Below are 19628 nucleotides of genomic sequence, written 5' to 3'. Positions count from 1 at the left end.
TCTATGTCGTGCCGCCTGCAGCAGTGAATGGCGGCGCGTTTGAATTATCGCTTACTAAAAGCATGCAGTACGTTACCAATGGCACTATAGGCGCCACGTGCTGTAAAACAGATAGGTGAAGATGCTTATCGCATTAAGTTTGGCGGGTCTGGGTGGAGGTTTGCTGGCACCGGAACAAGGAACTGCGCGTCTCGCACATTTTTTTGTTCACGTGGGATCTAGCGGCTGCAAAATGTATACGATCGCAGCCTGCAGCAGGAAATGGCGGCACGTTTCGGTTACGCTGCGCTTCCGATGGCACCACACGCTGTGAAACATAGGCGAAGATGCTTATCGCAATAGGATTAGCAGTGATAGCTGTGAATGCCGCATGCGACGACCCCGGAGAGCATCTGCTGGTACCGAAACGAGAAACTGAGTGTGCGCCATTGTTTTCATGTGAGACAGGTGGTCGAGTATTGCGGTGAACCTGCCGCGTCGGGCAGCTATATACTGTTATCGATTACGGGCGCCTCGCGCACTTTATTGTTTACATGGGATCTAGCGTCGGGAAGCTGTATCATACGATTGCAGTTTAGCGACGTACTGAAAGTTGGTGCCGGAAAATAGTGTTCTCCGGAAACGCATGAATCAGTAAAAAATGAGCGTAACTGTACTGGCCGGGTCATTTTTTGTGTTCTCAATTGCGAACATTGGCGTTGGGAAAACGTACGAAACGGGAATTAACGTATCAACAAGGTCCTGTATTTTTAAAGCTATTCACGTATGCCTCCTGTACACCTTGGTTACGTAATGCCTCTATGACTGCGGGTATGTCTCGATCTACTGAATCAAATGCCTTTTCATAATCTATGAAATTCATGTAGAGAGGTTGATTGTAGTCTGTACATTTCTCAATCATCTGATTTATGACATGGATATGAGCCATTTCAGAGTATCTCTTCCTGAAGCCAGCCTGTTCTCTTGGTTCACTGAAGCCAAGTGTTGCCCTTCTGAAAATTACCTTAGTGAATATTTTATACAACACTGCAAGTAAACTAATGGGCCTATAATTTTTCAATTCTTTAATGTCTTCCTTTTTGTGGATTAGTATAATGTTGAAGTTTGGAGACATTTCATATAAAGGGCCGCAAGCTTTTCAAACATTATATCTTCCCCCTCTTTGATTAGATCGTCTGTTATTCCATCTTCTCCTGCCGCTTTTCTTCGGCTCATGTCTTGTAAGGCCCTTCTAACTTCATCGCTAGTTATAGAAGGGGCCTCTGTATCCTGTTCATCACTACTTGGAATGGTGGTAGCATGGGTGCTCTTCGTACTGTACAGGTCTGTATAGGATTCTTCTGCTGCTTTTACTAAATCTTCAAAATTTCTGATGATATTACCCTGGTTATCTTTAAGTGCATCCATGTTGGCTTGCCCTATGCCAAGTTTTCTTTTTATTGATTTCATGCTACTTCCATTTTTTACTGCTTCCTCAGTTTCTCTCAAAATACTCTTTTATTTGCCGTGCATCTGCAGCATTGTGAAATCTGTGGGACATTGGACTCAGGTTCATTAGAAACACAGGTATAATGCTCTGATTAACTGGGATTTTTTTTTTTCTTTGTCAGGATTCTGTGGAATCAGAGGACCACAGAGCCTTCTTCATTCATTTTGGGAACAAAGCCATCATATTCTTCAATTTCTTTTTTTTTGCAAGATTTTACTCATTAAAGTTTTGCTTTGTGGCATGTGAAAATTAAAATATTTTCACTTACTAATGTCATCACCTTTACAGGATAAGAAATCTCACTTCAACACACATAGAGAGACAAAATAGATACGTCCTAAATGACTGCTTGTTGGCTTAGACTTTAGTATCAGTGGTCATGGTATATTCATCTTCAGCAAAAATTAAGGCTGCTGGTGAACTCATGCACATGCTAATACAGAAATTAATGCACTGAAGTATGCAAATCACTGATTCCTTACGAGCAATGCACTGAGTAGTGTCCTTAAAAGACTTGCATCAGAAGAATGCATGAAAGGGCTAGTTGGTGCATATTAATAAACCTTAGCACAACTCGGACACCAGGAAGATGGGACCACTATGCAATCAGAACACCAAAGAATTAATAAAGAAACATGCCAAGTTTGTAGAATATACTGTCGGCACAGCTGTAAAATTTCTTAGCATGTGGAAACATCAGCCACACTGTCAAGTGTGATAAGTGCCTGAGAGATCATGAGCGGTCTTTACCAGCAGGAACCAGCTCACGTTTAGCAAAACACTGCAAAATGTGCACTTGTTAGGCTCTTCTCAAAGATTGTGACATTGAAACGGAGCCGGGATATTACTGCCCAAGAATTATCAAAAGTATTTTTTTACAATATCACTTGGATCAGAATGTGTCAATGTTTCTTCTATTTCTCTGTACAACACTGAATTTGGTCTTTTAGAATCCCTTGTACAATTTTCTCTTTTGATCTGTCTCTCACAATGGCTTCTCTATGCATGCTCATTATGTCTGGTTTCTTATGAGTAAGGGTGTGATGTCATAAAGATGCTAGCTATTGCCACATCCTGTCTCCTCCTTTTGTCATCCTGTTTGTGCTAAGGTTTATTATGGAGAATGTTATCTCAGCAGCACATGTGGTGTTCATTACACATTGTGTGAATTAAGTGTTGCATTGTACAGTGTCAGAGTAGCTATAAGTAGTAGTGTTCTGTTTGGTGGGATCTCCTTCTCAGGATGCTGTTGCACAAAGTATCCACATTTTTAGAGGCTTGTAGGACCAACAATCCTGCTTGACACTACATGGCAGGTGGCCAAGGTAATACAAAAGTGAAAATGGGAAAACGTGTGCAGAATATTTGCCTACAATGGGTGCCCTATGAGCAATATGAAAAGGGACACCTAAAATTTAATTTTAAGGGGCTCTAGGGCCTAAATACAGATTCCTGATGTAAAATGTTTCATTGAGACTGGATATTCAACAAGAAGGCTACTTGCTGCATATTAACATGCGATATTTCAATACACACAATTCAAGTAATCATTACTTGAAAACGAATTCAGTGTGCCCTGTCATTTTGCTCTCAACTGTACACCCTACACTAAGCAACAGCTTATGGGCAGAGAATGCTTGAAACGTGAACATAAACTGGCAGAATTTGATGATGGTTCCTAAAGGGAGCACACATCTGTAAAGTTCTTCTTCATTCTTTTTCACAAACGTTGGAAATGCCTCGCTTCAGCAAGTACTACAGCAAAAAAGTCAAGCCGTTCTTTTAATAGCAGAGTAACTGTGGTAACAGATGCTGGCTGTTGTGGAGCTTGAGCAATGTCTTAGAAGTAACAAGTGTGATGTGAAATTTAGCAGGCTGTGCATAATTGGGCAAGATGGCAAAAGAGCCAGTGTCTGTGCCACCTGTCTTTTGGGCATTGTGACAACTGTGACCACGCTTCTGATAACGATGTGTGCCTTTATTTGTCTAGAGCATGGTGGGCATGTCTATGCTATCCTTTTCTTAAAGAGCGAGCATGTCCGGGGACTTGAGCTATGCAAACAGCCTGCTGCAGCATTCTACGAGTGAGCACAAAAGCTATTCAGCACACTCTAAGCTATCTGTTGTGTGTGCAAATGAAAATGGAAGCCAAGCTGCATGACACCACTTCCACAAAAAGACCTGGAAGACCTGTCTGTAGCTCGCAGAATACAGACATTGATAGCAGAAAGCCTCTCATGATGTTGAGCACATAACGCGCAACGTCTGCTATACACGGCACAGAGATACACCTAGCATACACATGTTACTCATAGTGACAGTTCACGTGGGTGGGCCTCCTTTCTTAATGAAACCTTAGAGGTATTGTGCATGTGTTGTAGGGTCACATGCACTGACTGCAAAAGGATATGTACCACACCTCTTTTATGCATGCACTCTGTTGACTCTCGGTGATTGAATTTTGATGCCATAAAGTGTATGTACAAGTTGGTATGTTGGTTACCAACAGTTGCAGTTTTCCAGAAATACTTATTCTTACCAGTGCAAGCCAAATGCATTGTGGTACGGCTCCATGACAGTATGATTCAGGCTTAATGACACCTGTGTAACATGTTAACGAACAACAATGAGAACTCTGGATGTATCCAAACCGGGAGCCTGTGTTATTGCTGCAAAACTAAAACGAACACAATGGCACATTGCACCATTTCCCCCCCCCCCCCCAGTAGTTTAAAGATCTAACAGCTGTTATTGCCTCTTTCACTATTACTGCTTTAAAAAGCTGCACCAGCTTCACTACCCTTAATTATTTTCCTAACCTCCAATTTTAAAAATCAGCACACAAAAATATAGCATCCTACATATATTCTCTTCTTACTGCTACCCACTTGTTCGAAGCCAGAAAACTGTCACTTCACTGTAACTAATCTTGGCCAACGTACCATGTAAATGACCTTATTACATCAGAATTTTGTCATTTCACTTAGTTACAATCAGAAGCATTTGGTCACAGGCATATGTTCTCGTTCTTGTTCCCTAGTAAAATGGCACAACCCACTATGGGGGACTGGCTATGAATCAGGTGGTGAAAATTTTTTTATCAATTTTTTATATATTTAATAAATTAGGGTGAAATGAAATAAGTATCTTGCAAATGGTATTTAGAGTGTCTACTGTTACAGGTATAAATAATCAATTATCTTAGTATTACATAAAAAAGAATTATGGGAGCATAATAAGTATATAATAAGTTCTAATATAATAATAATAATAAGTTTTGTCTCATGCAGAAAGATGCAGAGGGCTTCACTAATGTTCCTATGGCTGTAACCTAGTAAAGTAGCCCCAAAGGAAAGCATTACAGGAACAGTCAAATTTAAGCCAAGCTTTTGGAAAGGTTCTTGTGAAGATATTTTCTGTTGAATAAAGAAATGGCAACATGTCAAGAAGGGTTGCAGAGATTTACTCTCATTGCATAAAGGGCACAAAGGAGATGTAGTCAGACCATACCTGTGGAGGTAAAAGTTCAGTGGGGGGACTTGGCACTATAGCCTTGTAATCGTTACTTCAATTTTTCTAGTGGAGCACCATTTGTTGTTCCAAGGTAAATTGAGATGCGGGAAATCAGACGTTGACGATGATTACGCAAAGTTATTTGCAGTATTATATTTTCTGAATTGCGTCGCAGTGATGAAAGCTGACGTAAGTAAAATGGGAATTATAGGACCGTCTTGGGAAGCTACTACGAGTGCATCTGCATATTCGTTTAAGGCTAGACCTTTGTGGCCTGGCACCCACACTAAACGAACGAGACCTAAGTGTCGTGGGAGAATAGAAAGTTTCTAATGAATCTGACAATTTGGAGGTAGTTAGTGAAGAACAGACAGACAGGCAGTCAGTTAAGATTGCGGCTGATGAGAGAGATGATGGTAATTCGCGTGAAACCAAGATAATTGCCAATAATTCTACCTAAAAGATAGGTGTGAAGTCAGGTTGCCAAGTGGAAAAACATCAATTTAGATGTGGTGATAGAATGCCCACACTTGCCTTTTCTTCACAAACGGAAGCATCAGTTGCTATAACGGTCTTTGTATCCAGGTGTGCTAGGTGGTCTTCGAAAATACTGTTCAGATATTGATAGGGAAAATGTTTAGCATTGTTTGAAAAAGTATCATCAAATTAAATTTAAGTGACTCAAAGGGAGGAATTTAGTAAGAGCACCTCGCATAGGTGAACATTTAATGGGTCCAATTGTTTTTGTACGAAAACAATTTGAGATCAACGTGAGCAATACCGTTGATAGCTAAAAAATGAGGCCAATTCACTAATGAAGGCGTATTGTGATTTCCTCTGTGGTGATGCATATATCTTTAGAAAAGTTTGTGCTGTTAAGATATGAAATCAAATGAGAAGGCAAGCATGCTTCTTGATATAAGATACCATTAGCGACAAATTTAGGAAGTCCAAGGCAAATGTATAATGCCTCTCGTTCTAACAGAACCAGAGGCTGAATTTTGTTTGCAGGTCTGCCAGAAAACAAAATGTAGCTGAACTCTATTATTGGGTGAACATACATGCAATAGATCATAATGAGGGCATGCCGACGCAACTTTGATCGATTGCTGCTACGTCTACACAGCATTCCTACTGCGCATGCTCCTTTCGAGGTAATACGGTCTATATGCGGACTTCAATTAAGCTACATCAGTGTACATTACATCCAAATATTTAAGTGAATTCACCTGTGGGGTACTTTCTTGTCGATAAAGAATCAATATTTTAATAGGAATGCTTTGAGAGAAAATTGGGATGGTGCTTTTTCTGATATTAAGAGAGAGATTAATGCCATCAAGCCACGATTCTAGGCAGCTCATATAGGACTGTAGAGTTTGGTACAATGCATGTAAACCTACTGATGCAGCAAAAAATGCTATGTCATCGGCATATGTGTACACATGCATATCCTGTTGCAAAGGTACAGTACTCAGTAAAACATTGAACAGCAATGGCAATATGACTGATCCTTATTGTGGTAGACCTTTTGACTGTTGGTACGTTAATGAAGACAATCCATCTAAAGAATAGTAAAGGTCCCTGCCGCTTAAAAATTCGTAAACCCATGCAACAAAATAATTTGGCAGACCTGCATTCTGAAGCATGGATAGGCTTACATGTTCTACACTGTCATATGCCTTAATGATATCCAAAGTGACTAAGGCTGCATATTTTTTCTGATGTGGAGCTAGTTGGATACGACTTTCTAGGTCGACATGGGCGCACTAAATCAAGCACCCACATCTGAAGCCAATTTGGCATAGTCTCAGAATCATGTTCTCTATGCGGTCAGGTAAGATACTTTCGATGAGTTTTACTAGGTTAGATGCAAGAGATAGTGGCCTAATGTTGTCTAATACATAACCAACACCTTGCTTTCTTTAATAAAAAGATTACTTTTGAAAATTTCTATTCCGGAGGCGTCCACGAATGTTGAATAGAATGGTTTACCTTGGTAACTGTAATGCGTGCGATGGTATCTGTAATAAAGTTTTTATTATTGCCATAGTAATGTCATCTGAGCCTGCATGGTACTGAATCAGACAGGTGGCTTAGTACATTTTCTAGCTCCAAAAATGTAGCTACTTCGAAGTCTTCGCCATGAATAGGCAGCGTAGCATAAAGCGACTTAAAGTGACATTCTAGAACTTTAGCAATATCATCCAGTAATTTGGCCAATTTGCAGGGTGTTAATTGGAACCACAGAGTACGTTTATTTGTTCTAGAAGGACCTTTTTATTTCTCAGAAATTGAAAGTGTGTTTTTCTGTTGGTGGCATTTGAAAGAAAGTCGAAGTGCTTACAATCAAGGTTGTCAAAGGCATATGAGATTGTAACATGGTTCTAGCAGCCATCATCATCTTCCTCGGCCGCCTTTTATATATGGCACGCTCCGGAAGGTGCGTCTCGTGCCCCGTGCTGCGAGATATTAGAAGGAAGAAGAATTTTAAAGAAATCTTTTGCGTTTATCGTTTTCAAATAAGAATTTCCTTTAGCTACCTCCTGCCGCCCGATTCTTGGCCTATCTCCCTTAGTGGCTGCGAGCCATGAAAGAGGTTCATCATCATCGTCGTCAACTACTTCGAATGATTTCGGCTCCATCGGTCCGAACAATTCTCAGGTCTTTTGCTTGCCGACTCACACATTAGAGTTCTAGTTTAGGAGCCACAAGCAGCTTGTATAGGCAAGAACTAGGGGCGACGATACTGCGCATGCGAAGAACCAGACGTAGCGGTCTGCGCATGCGCAGTACCGTGGCCCCCTAGTTCTTGCTTACGCAAGTTGCTTGCGTCCCCTAAACTAAAATATTGTTGTAGTGGATCTGACCTCGATGGTGACCCAGACCCGATCGTATGGCGAGCACGACGTCATGCACGAGGCCACAAACAAGAGACCGACGACCAGAGCAGAGGGCCTCGCCACGGTGCAGATTCACCTGCCATCCTTTTGGCCACAAAATCCTGCAGCGTTTACTCAAGTGGAGGCCATCTTTGAACTTCGGCGCATTACCTTGCAGTGCGCGAGGTTCCTCCACGCTGTCTCGGCACTATCTACAGAGGTGGTTGAGGAGTTCTATGACGTTGTGGACGGACTCCACGACACCACCTATCATGACTACTTCACAACAACGTAGCTGCAATGCAAGTCTGTGTCTGTGCGCAGATGCCTCCAGTAGCTTCTCAACGAAGAGGAGCTCGGCTACTGTCAACCTTCTACGAACCTTCTACGTCATATGCGGCGGCTCCTCAGGGACTGTAGGTTGGACCGCTGCTGCATGAACTGTTCCTTTAGCGCCTGCCGCAGAATCTCATGGTCGCCTTAGCTACCACACCAGAAGACATGTCCCTCGACAATCTTGCAGAGCTGGCTGACTGCATCGCTGACTATTCTGCAACAGATACTGTGGCAACAACGACCGTTCCGGTGCCACACCTCGAAGATAGGCACTCTCACCTTAAGCAAATGGTTGACGAACTTGCCGAGGCCATTACTGCACTATGGTCATCGCCCCACCGTTGTCAGCGTGACTGCACTTCCAGATTCCCTTCCTGGTCAAGCTCCCATTCTGCCCTCTTCGAGGCCTCTATTGCTGGTAATACAACAAATTTGGTGCCAGCGCTCATCAGTACCATTCCCCTTTCAGCTGGCAGCGAGACATGCCGCAGAGTCACTGCTGGCGGCCGGTCACTCTTGTCATACGACAAGCCGCCTGTTCTGCGTCACTTATAGAATTGTCGGACAACGGTTTCTCGTGGACACAGATGCAGAGGTCAGTGTTGTCCTGCCATGTGACTAGACCGGCCAGTGTGCAAAAAAAAAAAAAAAACAGCGTCCCTTCAAGCAGCCAACAGCTCTTCTATCAACACATATGACCAGCGCTGTCTTTTATACCCCTGCCACACGGGCACAGAAAAAACAGTAAATGACATTAACTGGCCAATGCCTTCGACTGGGTCTCCGACGCACCTTCAGATGCGTGTTCATTGTATGGCCATAGTAGCAGCGCATTTTCTGACCTGCTTTACCTTCAGTGTTGATCTCCGTGCTTGTCACCTCGTGAACACGACGACTAGGATGTCTATACAAGGCACCCTCGTGCCTATGACATCAACCACTAGAGCGGTACCACAGATACCATCATCTGTGTTCTCCTCAATTCTCTCAGACTTCCCAGCCATCACGAAACCTTCCAATCTTGAGCTGCCAGTGTGCAACACATCATGTTGTCAATGCAGCAAGATAGATTTAGTGAAGGCCTACCATCAAACCAGCGGACATCCCAAAGACTGCAACTGTGGCACCATTCGGGCTTTTCGAGTACGCCTGCATGCATTCAGGCTGAGAAACGCTGCTCAGATGTTCCAGAGATTTATCAAAGAGGTTACCTGTGGACTCCCCTTTGTCTTTGCATACCTTGGTGACCTCACGGTGGCTAGTTTTTCCCCCGAGCAGCATAGCACTTATTTGCGCCTGCAAATTTCTTGGCTCCAGGAACACAGCAATTCTAATCAACCCCACAAGGTGTGTCTTTGGTGTCCATGAAATTGAGTTCCTCGGACACCATGTTAGTCCCGAAGGAATCGGACCATTGGAAAAGAAAGTTAAAGCCTTCTATGAGTTCCCTCGCCCAACGTCAGTGAAAGCTCTGAGAGTTCCTTGGGCTACTCAACTTCCACCACCGTTTTCTTCCCAACATTGCCCGAATTATACCACTGACCGAGGTTCTCAAGACCACTAAAGCTCCGTTTGCTCAGCTGTCCTGGACATCCAATGCCAAAAAAGTCCTCTCAGGCTGCCAAAAACGTATTGGCAGATGTCACCCTGCTAGTGCATCCCCTACATGTTGCACCAATGTGCCTTATCACCGATGCATCTAGTGCAGCCATCGGCACCATTTTACAACAGTTCCAGTGCAACTCCTCGTGCCCACTCAGGCTTTGCTCCCAGAAGCTGAAGCCTGCAGAAGCGCACTGCAGCATGTTCGGTCGCGAGCTGCTTGCGGTGTACTTGGACGTTCGGCATTTCTGACACCTGCTGGAAGGAACAAGCTTTCATGTACTGACAGATCACAAGCCTTCGACGTTCACCTTTCGCAGTAATCACAACACTTATACTACATGAGAGATACGGCACCTCAATTTCATCTCAGAGTTCCCGGTGGACATACGATACATTGAAGGCCCAGTCAACGCAGCCGCAGATGCCTTCTCCTGTATTGACGCAATATCCACAGCCACACTTCACTTCGAAAAAGTTGCCATGGCGCACTGTTCAGACGCCAAGCTTTGGGACCTCTGGTCCTCTGCTAAGTCATTAATGCTGTTCGATGTATCTCTTTTATTTTCTTCAGCACTATCAGTTGCGACGTGTCAAGGGGTCAAACACCCATTCATTCCATTGAGACTCTGCCATCAAGTATTTGATCAGCTACATGATGCAAATCATCCTGTAGTTCATGCCACCCAGCATCTAATTACTGCCCGCTTTGTGTGGCTGAGCGAGAATTCTGGCGTGCACCGTTGGGATCGCGAATACCTTCACTGCCAACGCTCCAAGACGACACTGCACACAGTCACCAATTCATTCCTTTCGTCCGCCTGACACCCAGTTTGATCACATATACATCGGCATCGTTGGCCTGCTGCCACCATTTCGAGGTGCTCACTACATACTTGTGTAGACCGTTATACTCACTGGCGTGAAGCATTTCCTCTCATTTACGTAACAGCACTTACCATGGTATCTGCATTTGTCAGTGGCTGGATCTCGTGCTTCGGATGCCCCAGCGTTGTTACGACGGATTGTGGCTGACAGTTCGAATGTAATCTGTTCCGCGAACTCACATGCCTGCTTGGCGCCGCCATATCCATACTACCACGTATCACCCATCGACAAATGGGAGGGCTGTCAATTTAAAGCTGCCTTGATGGCCCACCAGGCTCGCTCTTTTTGGGCTGAAGATCTTCCTCTCATCCAGCTAGGCATGCGCTCCTCTTTCAAGCAAGACCTTGGCTGCACGGCTGCGGAGATCGTCTATGGCACAACGTTGCGGTTTCCCGGTGAATTTTTCGCACCAGCTACTGTTGACATGCCCGATCCACACAGCTATGCTCTGTAGCTCTGCTTCCTGTTTGCACGCTTGCGACCTTGCCCTGGTAGGGTTGCATCCTCCAGTAATGTTTTTGCCAGCAAAGACAGCGAGCCACGTTTTCATATGGGGTGAATGCATCCGACCATCTCTTACACTTCCCTATGATGGTCCTTTCAAGGTACTCAAGCAGATAGAAAGGCTGTTACCATCGACCTCAATGGACGCGAACAAGTCGTGGCGATAGACAAGATCGAACCAGCTTACCTAGCGACCTCACCATCATTATCCACTTTCAATGAATTTACAACTGCTGAAACGATTGATCTACCTGATTTCCTGGCATCAAAGGCTGTTTCTTGGGCACCGCTGCTCTTTTCCCAAGGAGGGGGAGCCCTCTAGCAGCAATGACTCAACGTCCTTGGCTGCCTTTTATATATTGTGCACTCCAGCACGTGTATCTCGTGTCTCGTGCTGCGAGATTAGAAAGAATAAAAAAGAGCTTTTTTGGCTCCCGCCATCGGTGCAAATGGTTCCGAAGTCTTTTGCTTGCTTATTCACACATTGTTGTAGTGGATCTAACCTTGATCCCTGTACAAGCATCTTCGCAAATTGATATGTATTATATGAGCAAGGAGCATAACTATTTCAGTCGCAAAATATAATTAACTGTCCTGAAGTTTTTCATACCGAAACATTTTTTTGGAAACATGGCATGCACTCGACAGAAAAAAATATATCTTGGCCCTAGCATGAATATTTAGGTCACTTCTGGCCACTCATTGTAATTACGAAAAGTAACAACTTCCAGATATTGTGCAGTTTCTTTTCTTCTTTTACAAAAAGAACTGAAATGTGTGCAATGGCCTTTACAGTACAAGAAATAACACTTCTTAGCACCAGTGAAGCATTACAATACATGTACAGTCACGTGCAATATGACCTGCAACACCGGTGCCCGTGGTCGAAGGGGCTTCAAGACTGTACGGCTGCGCAGACACAGGGTAAGTTCCAGACCTAAGCACAGCTTCATTTAGTGGTATTTGTTGAACCACTATTTCGCATGCCAGAGCCGCCGCGCAGTGTTGGAGCCCCTTTGCCCAGGAACAAGGATGTTGCAACTCATATTGCTCGCGACTGTACATCAGACTTCCTGTCGAGCTTGGTAATGTATCTCTTTAAGCAAAAGTGCTTGATGGTACTTTTCACACTAGTGTGCCATACATTGTTGCTTTTGTTAGAAAAAGATGGCAATGGCACTTTTTGTTGCTTTTCCATATGTACACACCATCAGTGAAGGGGATAAACCTCCTGTTAGTGACAGAAAGCCATATTATAACTACAAAGTGGTTAGCCAAACAGCCAATTTTTGTTTTTATCTAATAGCAAAAAGCAATATGTGTTGCAACAAACAGTTAAGAGCAATTGGGTTTTTCCCTGCTGTTCCAGGTACGGATTGCATCTGCATTCACACCAGCATGGCTGCAAAAGGCTGGTCATGCAGATTCAGCACACTGAATAACCTACCACATTAACTCTCTGATGAACTAAAGAACAGAGGGATATGATGTGAATCATGTGTAAGCGAAGTGTTTTGGTGGATGAGGCATCTCATTTCCTAAGAGAGTGATGCTAGTGTCAAAGAGTAAATCATATTTCAAATGAACTAACTTCTTGCACTGCATGGTTATCTTGAAATTTGCATTAGACTTGGATAATGTTAAGAGTATAGTGCACAACCTTGGCAACAGATAGCTTACAGTGCAACGCATTAGTCCCCTCTTCCCACAAATATCAGCCCACTGCAGCGAAGGAGCTTGTATGCAATATAACTGTCCTCCACAGGGAATGCATTGAATCATACACAAAACAAGAGCACTTTTATTGTGCTTGCAACTGGTACCTGAACCACAGGCCAACATATTGCACTCTTTAATAAAAAACGAGGATTAGTGTGTCTCAGAAGACAGCACCGTCGTCCAGATTGTCATCTTCGTCATCGCCATAGCCTTCGCCATTGTCAAAGTAGTTATTAATGTAGTCTGTCTCCTGGAAGTAGAGCAAAACAAAGTGGACAATTGTTAACAAGTTAACCTGTGAAATCAAATTCAGGCAAACAGTTCACCACCTTTTGCTACATTTCTATACCTGCCACCTTTTCAGTTTTATTGTAAAATGATCGATTTGTAGAGCTTGTTTACGACTGCTGTAATGACGCTAATAATTTTATGGTTTTTCATTTGCAGCTATTAAGGCAAAACTGGTTTCAATTAGAGCAACACTGATTTATAAAGAATGCAGATGCAGTCCTCGACCAATTTTCTGAGCCCGATTTTCTGGAATTGCTTTATTATTCAGACCTAACCATGGCAGTGCCACCAACTAGTAGAACCAATGTACAATGGTAATGGAAATTGCTGCCACTATTGCATGAATGTTCCATGAATAAACTTCACGAACATTTTGGCTGTCTGTTGCAGATTATCCTTTCCAATACTATAAAGCAGTGTGCCTGTTCATAGCATCCATGCAGAACAAAATCTGCAAGTTCTTTAATAAACAGTCAGAATTTAAATAGTAAAACAATTTTTGCTATACTTATTCAAATATTAATATTTTTCAACATTTACGGTTGCCAAGTGTTCACATCTGTTGCGAACGTAACATTTCTGCAAGTGCGCTTGGGTCGTAAGCAGCAATGTATGTGAAACCAAACTTTGTTTCCGTATACAAGTGTTGTGCACCTTTGAAAAAAAAAAATAAAGTGGTTAGTGGCACCTGTCCTGTTGTCTACTGTTACCTGTCATCTTGTTTTGTGCCACTTCTACCAAGATGAACCTGTCCAACTAGACTAACTACAAGTCCTACGTTTACTGGTTTCACCTTTTCCCGACAGCCAGAATCAAAGGTATGCTACATTTTTCGTGTTAAAAAAATCGGATGCACATTAAATTTCTACCTTGTCTAAAAGGTCTAACGTCATTTCTATGTCAGTTTTGGACATTTGTGTGTTTGGGCATTTGTTATCTGCCATTTCTTTAATTTGACCTGCCAGATAATTCAATCAATTTTGGTGATACTGTCAAGGCAGAATCATCGGAACTTTACTTGATAATTAACCCTTTGAGTGTCAGGTCACAATGTAGTCTTTTCTTTTTCTTCGGCATTACAAAATGAGCACGACGGTTTATTTTTGGTTGTTCAGAACTAAATGACACGGATAATGGAAAGTTCTTCCTTTGTGCTGTCCTCACATTCCTATCTGACAAAATGAATGCCAAAAGGAACATGGCAGGATAGAAATGCAGAAATGTACCAGTATGTCAGTGATGCTGAAAGGGTTAACAAAGCAATGATTAGTTAGGTTTTGCTAACTAATCAAAGATGTGATTTGTAGTGTAAATAATGCCTGCCTTTTCAACCTAGCTGAAGCAGCAGAGTAGAGTCTAAAGGATAAAGCTGCATGTGGTGGTGTGAACGTTGCGGTGCACGTTCTGCACGTTGTGGTGTGAACCTCTCCTCTCGTCCTTTGTGTTTTTTGACTGTTTTTTTCCTTCAAGTATGTACCAACTGGCCCAGATTTCAACCCTTCTATAAAGCTGGTGTAAAAGATGCTAAAGTAATGCACACAGGGTATATTTCTGCATAGGAGTTTCTTCTGTCATATCTGCTCTTGCTGACATAATGGCAATCACATTGCAATGAAAGTGACAGCTGGCAAAAAATACAACCCCTACTATGCTCCACACATATTGCTGACTCTGCAAGGAGGCAGCAATGCTTTACCTCTTCCAGCTCCTCCTCTTCATCCAACTCTTCAGCTCCCTCTTCCTCCTCTTCATCATCCCCTTCTTTAGGCTTCTTTTCACCAGGTTCCTCCTCACCCTCACCGCCGCTGTCACCTCCTCCCACCTCTTTTTCTTCAAGCGCCTACAGAACCATGACATAGCATGTTGAAAATTTAATTATGGGGTCTTACGTGCCAAAACCACTTTGATTATGAGGCACGCCGTAGTGGAGGACTCCGGAAATCTCGACCACCTGGGGTTCTTTAACGTGCACCTAAATCTAAGTACAACGGTGTTTTCGCATTTCGTCCCCATCGAAATGCGGCCGCCGTGGCCGGGATTCGATCCCGCGACCTCGTGCTCAGCAGCCCAACACCATAGCCACTGAGCAACCACGGCGGGCCATAGCATGTTCATTCCCTCATCACAGTAAGATGAGCATCAAGTGTCCCACTGCTGGCTGGTGCAGAATAACACTGCAGAAATGATTTCGAAAGTTTCAGAGGTAGCACTCCTAACATAGATTCCTTTCAAGACCTCTACATGGTGTGAAAAGTCTCCCACTGTTTCAACTTAAAAGTAAGAAATTGCACAGTCTTATTAAAGGCAATGTGAATATTTTATTTTTGCACTCTCTCTGCGAATGATAAAATCAGAATTAAAACGATCGTCATTGATTATGCCATCAACCACTTAGAGACTAAGGGTGTGACTCATTTACTGGGTGTCATATCAACGCTGTCACAAGTTTGCCCCATCAGACACTACAGAATGACCCAAGTGAGAGGCCTTGGGCAAGTTTGTTGCACAGTCGTTAACTGTCAGGACTGTTCAACCGGTTCAAATAATCTGCAAGTATGAAATGACAGAGGTGGTTTAATACGATGGGCACATTTTGAGGCATCTCGAACATAGCTGAATAAACTTTACTCAATTTAAGAGGCAGCTTTACTTTGGGAGCTCCTACCTAAATACATGGGAATGGAGAAATCTTTTTTTGGCAACTACTGTGCTGATTTTGATTGTTTGAAGCATAACTGCGAGTCGGCCTAGTTGGAACAGATTCATGCGAAAAAATGCGAAATCATGCAAAACAGTGTCCATCATCAAACCCTGCAATAACCATTAAACCCACAAGCAATATGAGTGTCACTTGTTACCTTATCTGATTTTTCCCTAATTGTACGTCACTTTTCGTGCAAAATTGGCAACTGGAAACAAGAGTCACAAGGAGTTGAGAAATTAAGAGGAAGCTTTAGCTTGAGTGCTCTTATCTAAATACATGCAAAAGAATTCGTTTTTCTTGGCAACCACTGCACCAACTTTGGCGAGGTTTGTTGCATTTAAAAGAAAAGCTTAAAATCTAGTGACTGTTGGTTTCAAGTTTTCGATTTAGGTTGTCAGTATTTTATTAAAAATTGGCAAAAATTGCAAATTTTCTGAGAACGAAACTATCAAGTTTACAACTCTAACTCAGCAATGAAAAATGATACCACAATTCTTTGAATTGCATCTAATAGTACATTTAAAGCGGCCAAAATTGATATGTTACACATGAATGTCAAAAATTTAGTAATATGGAAATACAGCTTTTGCAGAACCCTTGTACACAATGTAGCTATTAATTTGTCAACTTTGTGCTTCTATTTCTTTCAAACTTTCGGATTTCTGAAAATTCTTGTAACAAAATTCAGGCCCCAAATTGAAATTCTGCTTCCAACAATCACTATAATTTAGCTTTCTTTCTCAAATGCAACAAATTTCATTAAGATTGGTTCAGGGGTTATCTCAGAAAAATGTTTTCCCGTTTTACATGTAATAGGCCACAACAAAGTTGAGCCCGAGCTAAAGCTCCCTCTTAAGCGATCTACTAAGGGAGAGAGCCGAGGCAACAGCCAAACAGGAAGGAAAAGTGAAAATTAACAAATTTAACCATTGTTTCTGAAAATATTTATGGATCAACCTCTTTTTATTTAAAGAGGAAGCAGAGAAAACACTGCTGGAAGTGGAGAATGATTCCGTGTGTTTTGAATGACGCTTCTACAGTTATCAGTCTCAGTTATCAGCAATATTGAGACTGCAACAGTCACCACCCGTGACACTGCAAGCAAGGAATTTTTGTTGGACAGGCGAAACGAATAAGAAGAATCTACAGCGAAGACGATTATATCCACCACCTAAATGACCTTAAAACAATGCTAGCAGAAATAAACTATCCATAAGTTGCTCTTGACAAAGCGTATGATGTCACGTCACATCAAGATGGGAGAGACAGTCGGAATTAGCTAAGAAACAGTCTACACGTTGGCTCCCGCTTTTACCTTGTTCTAGTTTTGCTCATCATCTTGAATTTCCATCTGCCGCCTTCCCCTTGTTGTCCCTTAACTGGACTAAACACATCAATCTTGTAACCAGCAATGCATGCCGTAAGCTGTATTTCCTTCATAGAGCTCTTAAGCTCTCTACATGTCAAGTTCGTCTGCTGGCATACAAGACATTTATACTACCAACACTTGATTATACTGCGATTATTTAGCACCCCTACACAAAAACAAATATTGACCAACTCAAAAGAGCACAAAAACAGGCTGTTCGTTTTGTTTTAATAGTTTTGGCCACAAATCGATAACTGATCTATTGTCAAAAGCCAATCTACAAACCTTAAGCGAGAGAGATCGCTGCTCACCTTTTAAGTTGCTTTATCAATCAATTGAAGAGATTATAACAGTGACAGCACAGAATTTATTAAATTCTCATCTGGAAATGCCACTAGGCAATGACATGACCTATCAATAACCCAATTCACTACTAGAAGGAATTTAAATATTCCTTTTTTCCCAAGAACTGTTACCGATTGGAATAACTTAACTAATCATTATGTGCTCCTGCCGATGCTAACATCATTTGTATCTAGTTTAGAGTGACTGCGCTGCATATTTTGATGCATTATTAGGTTTACATGAAACCTGTATTGTTTGACTGTTTGTGCATATTTTGTTGACTATTGTACTTTGTAAACCACCCTGCTCTAAAATCCCCAGAAAGGGGATTCCAGTATTAATAAATAAAGAATAACTTCATCCAACTCGATCTGGCAGTTGTCTCATAACAGGGTTTATGCATTTTGCATGTATTTGAAAAGAGAAATCGCAGTTGTCCTAGAGCTACAGCTTCCTCTTCATACCCTAACACTGGAAGAGTTTGGCAGTTTGGAGGCGAAGGAGTGGGGAAGCAGTTACTTGCTCAGCATTGAGCTGTCTGGATGAACGCCTGCTGTGGCAGTCATTCTAATGCTACAGTCTCGATCTCCACTCAACCCTCTCGTCCCCTCCCCAACTGCTGACATTGTTCATTTAATGGATGTCACGTGCAGTGGTATTATCGCCACAGATTTTAACACTTGTGCCTTTTCACATATTTTGTACTGAAAGCAGTGTAACAGATAGCTACACACAAATCCAAAGAACAAGCTGCTGTCAAATGACTGAATGTTTTTGATGCGCTAAGCACACATGCCTTTCCTTCATGCATACTGTGGGCACTAGAACAGTAAACCTCATTTCAAACAGCACAATGACTAGTATATTTACTGTCCATCTGAGTAGCCAACCCATCATGTGACTCGGTGCGGAAACATCGAACTGCACGTTATACATACTTGTAGCTTTTTCTGTATGTCGATTCCCGTTGCTATGGCGTCAGGGCCTCCAGAGACTTTAGCCGGCTTTTTGCTCTTTTTTGTCTTCTTGGAAATCTTTAGTTCCGTCGGGAAGTACGAAAGATCTGCATAGAAACAGCGCCCACTGTAAATGGCAGTTCGTAGATAGTGCACTCCTCGAAGTAATCCACAGCAAGGAAGCTTCGCATAAGGACTACTTAATACGATTTTTGATGCTCAGATTCATAACAAAATGAGTTATACATAGTGGCTGCTACTGCAGCTAAAGAAAGACGTATAATCCTACATAAAGTGCATAATCATGAAGGCACTCAGTGATCGCGTCATGCGTGATTGGTCAGCACAGCTGGAAGAATGGATCTTACCATAGATAACGTCAGGCGCCTTTATACGGTAGCGGTCCGAGTACCTCTCCACAGTTTGTTGCGGCTTGCACGGAGGAATGTTGAAACTAGACGCGCGCAGGTTCTTGTGCTGCTCGTGAAGGAGGACGGCCAGATATGTGTTCTCTTCCGAATTCACCAAAGGTGCTGGGGAAAAGTCTAGGGACTGTAGACAGTGAACCGTGCAAAACGTATCAGTCTCGCGTTTGCACTCAATGAGCAGAAATGTGAAACAGTGCATAACACTTGGTACGAGCTATTATACTCAGTCGGGCATGCGGGATTATGAGGCAGGAACGAGACACGTAGCTGTACTACAAACCGGGAATGTTGGTGGAGGCTGCGCGCAGAGTGTGAGCGCTGCTTCTTGCCTTGTCAAACCTAGTTGTTCGACATTGAATGACATTCCGCCACCCCGACCGCGACCCCTTCCCCGTCCCGCCATGGTAAAACAAAATGCTAGCTTGATTGAAGGAATGTTGTTTGATTGTGCAAGAGTTTCTTCTACTTTCCGCAACCAAACACAAGCACGTGGAAATGCAGATGCGCCCTGTCGTTCGCGCATAGCTATATAGGGGCGTGAGTCACGCGTATTTAGGGTGCACGTGCGTGAGAGAGCATTTAACGTAAACGTATTGCATGTAAGA

At 42.7% G+C, this 19628-nt stretch overlaps 2 protein-coding genes across 2 annotated transcripts in view; both read right to left on the bottom strand.

The window, feature by feature from the left end:
* LOC126542226 (fanconi-associated nuclease 1-like) overlaps window positions 1–12892 on the bottom strand; it is a 58037-nt gene extending 45145 nt beyond the window's left edge. Inside the window, exon 1 of the mRNA XM_055077112.2 lies at window positions 11463–12892. The gene's annotated coding sequence lies outside the window, so the exon portion shown is untranslated. The remainder of the gene's footprint in view (window positions 1–11462) is intronic.
* A 97-nt stretch (window positions 12893–12989) lies between these two features.
* Polr3G (RNA polymerase III subunit G) lies at window positions 12990–19558 on the bottom strand. Its single transcript, XM_050189238.3, has 5 exons — window positions 19304–19558; window positions 18964–19147; window positions 18578–18702; window positions 14918–15061; window positions 12990–13180 (listed from the first exon to the last, which is right to left on the bottom strand). The coding sequence occupies exons 1-5, from the start codon at window positions 19544–19546 to the stop codon at window positions 13091–13093; spliced, it is 786 nt and encodes a 261-aa protein (XP_050045195.1). The 5' UTR covers window positions 19547–19558; the 3' UTR covers window positions 12990–13090.
* Window positions 19559–19628: the final 70 nt, after the last annotated feature.

The sequence above is a fragment of the Dermacentor andersoni genome, chromosome 2, assembly GCF_023375885.2.
Source record: "Dermacentor andersoni chromosome 2, qqDerAnde1_hic_scaffold, whole genome shotgun sequence".
NCBI classification, from domain to species: domain Eukaryota; kingdom Metazoa; phylum Arthropoda; class Arachnida; order Ixodida; family Ixodidae; genus Dermacentor; species Dermacentor andersoni.
Note: the sequence above shows the minus strand (reverse complement) of the source record. Positions and strands in the feature narration are given on the sequence as shown.

Excerpts from the sequence above, each read along its gene's own strand:
- Polr3G (XM_050189238.3), bottom strand. The coding sequence starts at position 19,546 with ATGCGCGAACGACAGGGCGCATCTGCATTTCCACGTGCTTGTGTTTGG. Across the intron at positions 19,148-19,303 it reads AGCCTCCACCAACATTCCCG|TCCCTAGACTTTTCCCCAGC; the intron begins GTTTGTAGTACA and ends CACTGTCTACAG. Across the intron at positions 18,703-18,963 it reads GGCGCCTGACGTTATCTATG|ATCTTTCGTACTTCCCGACG; the intron begins GTAAGATCCATT and ends GTTTCTATGCAG.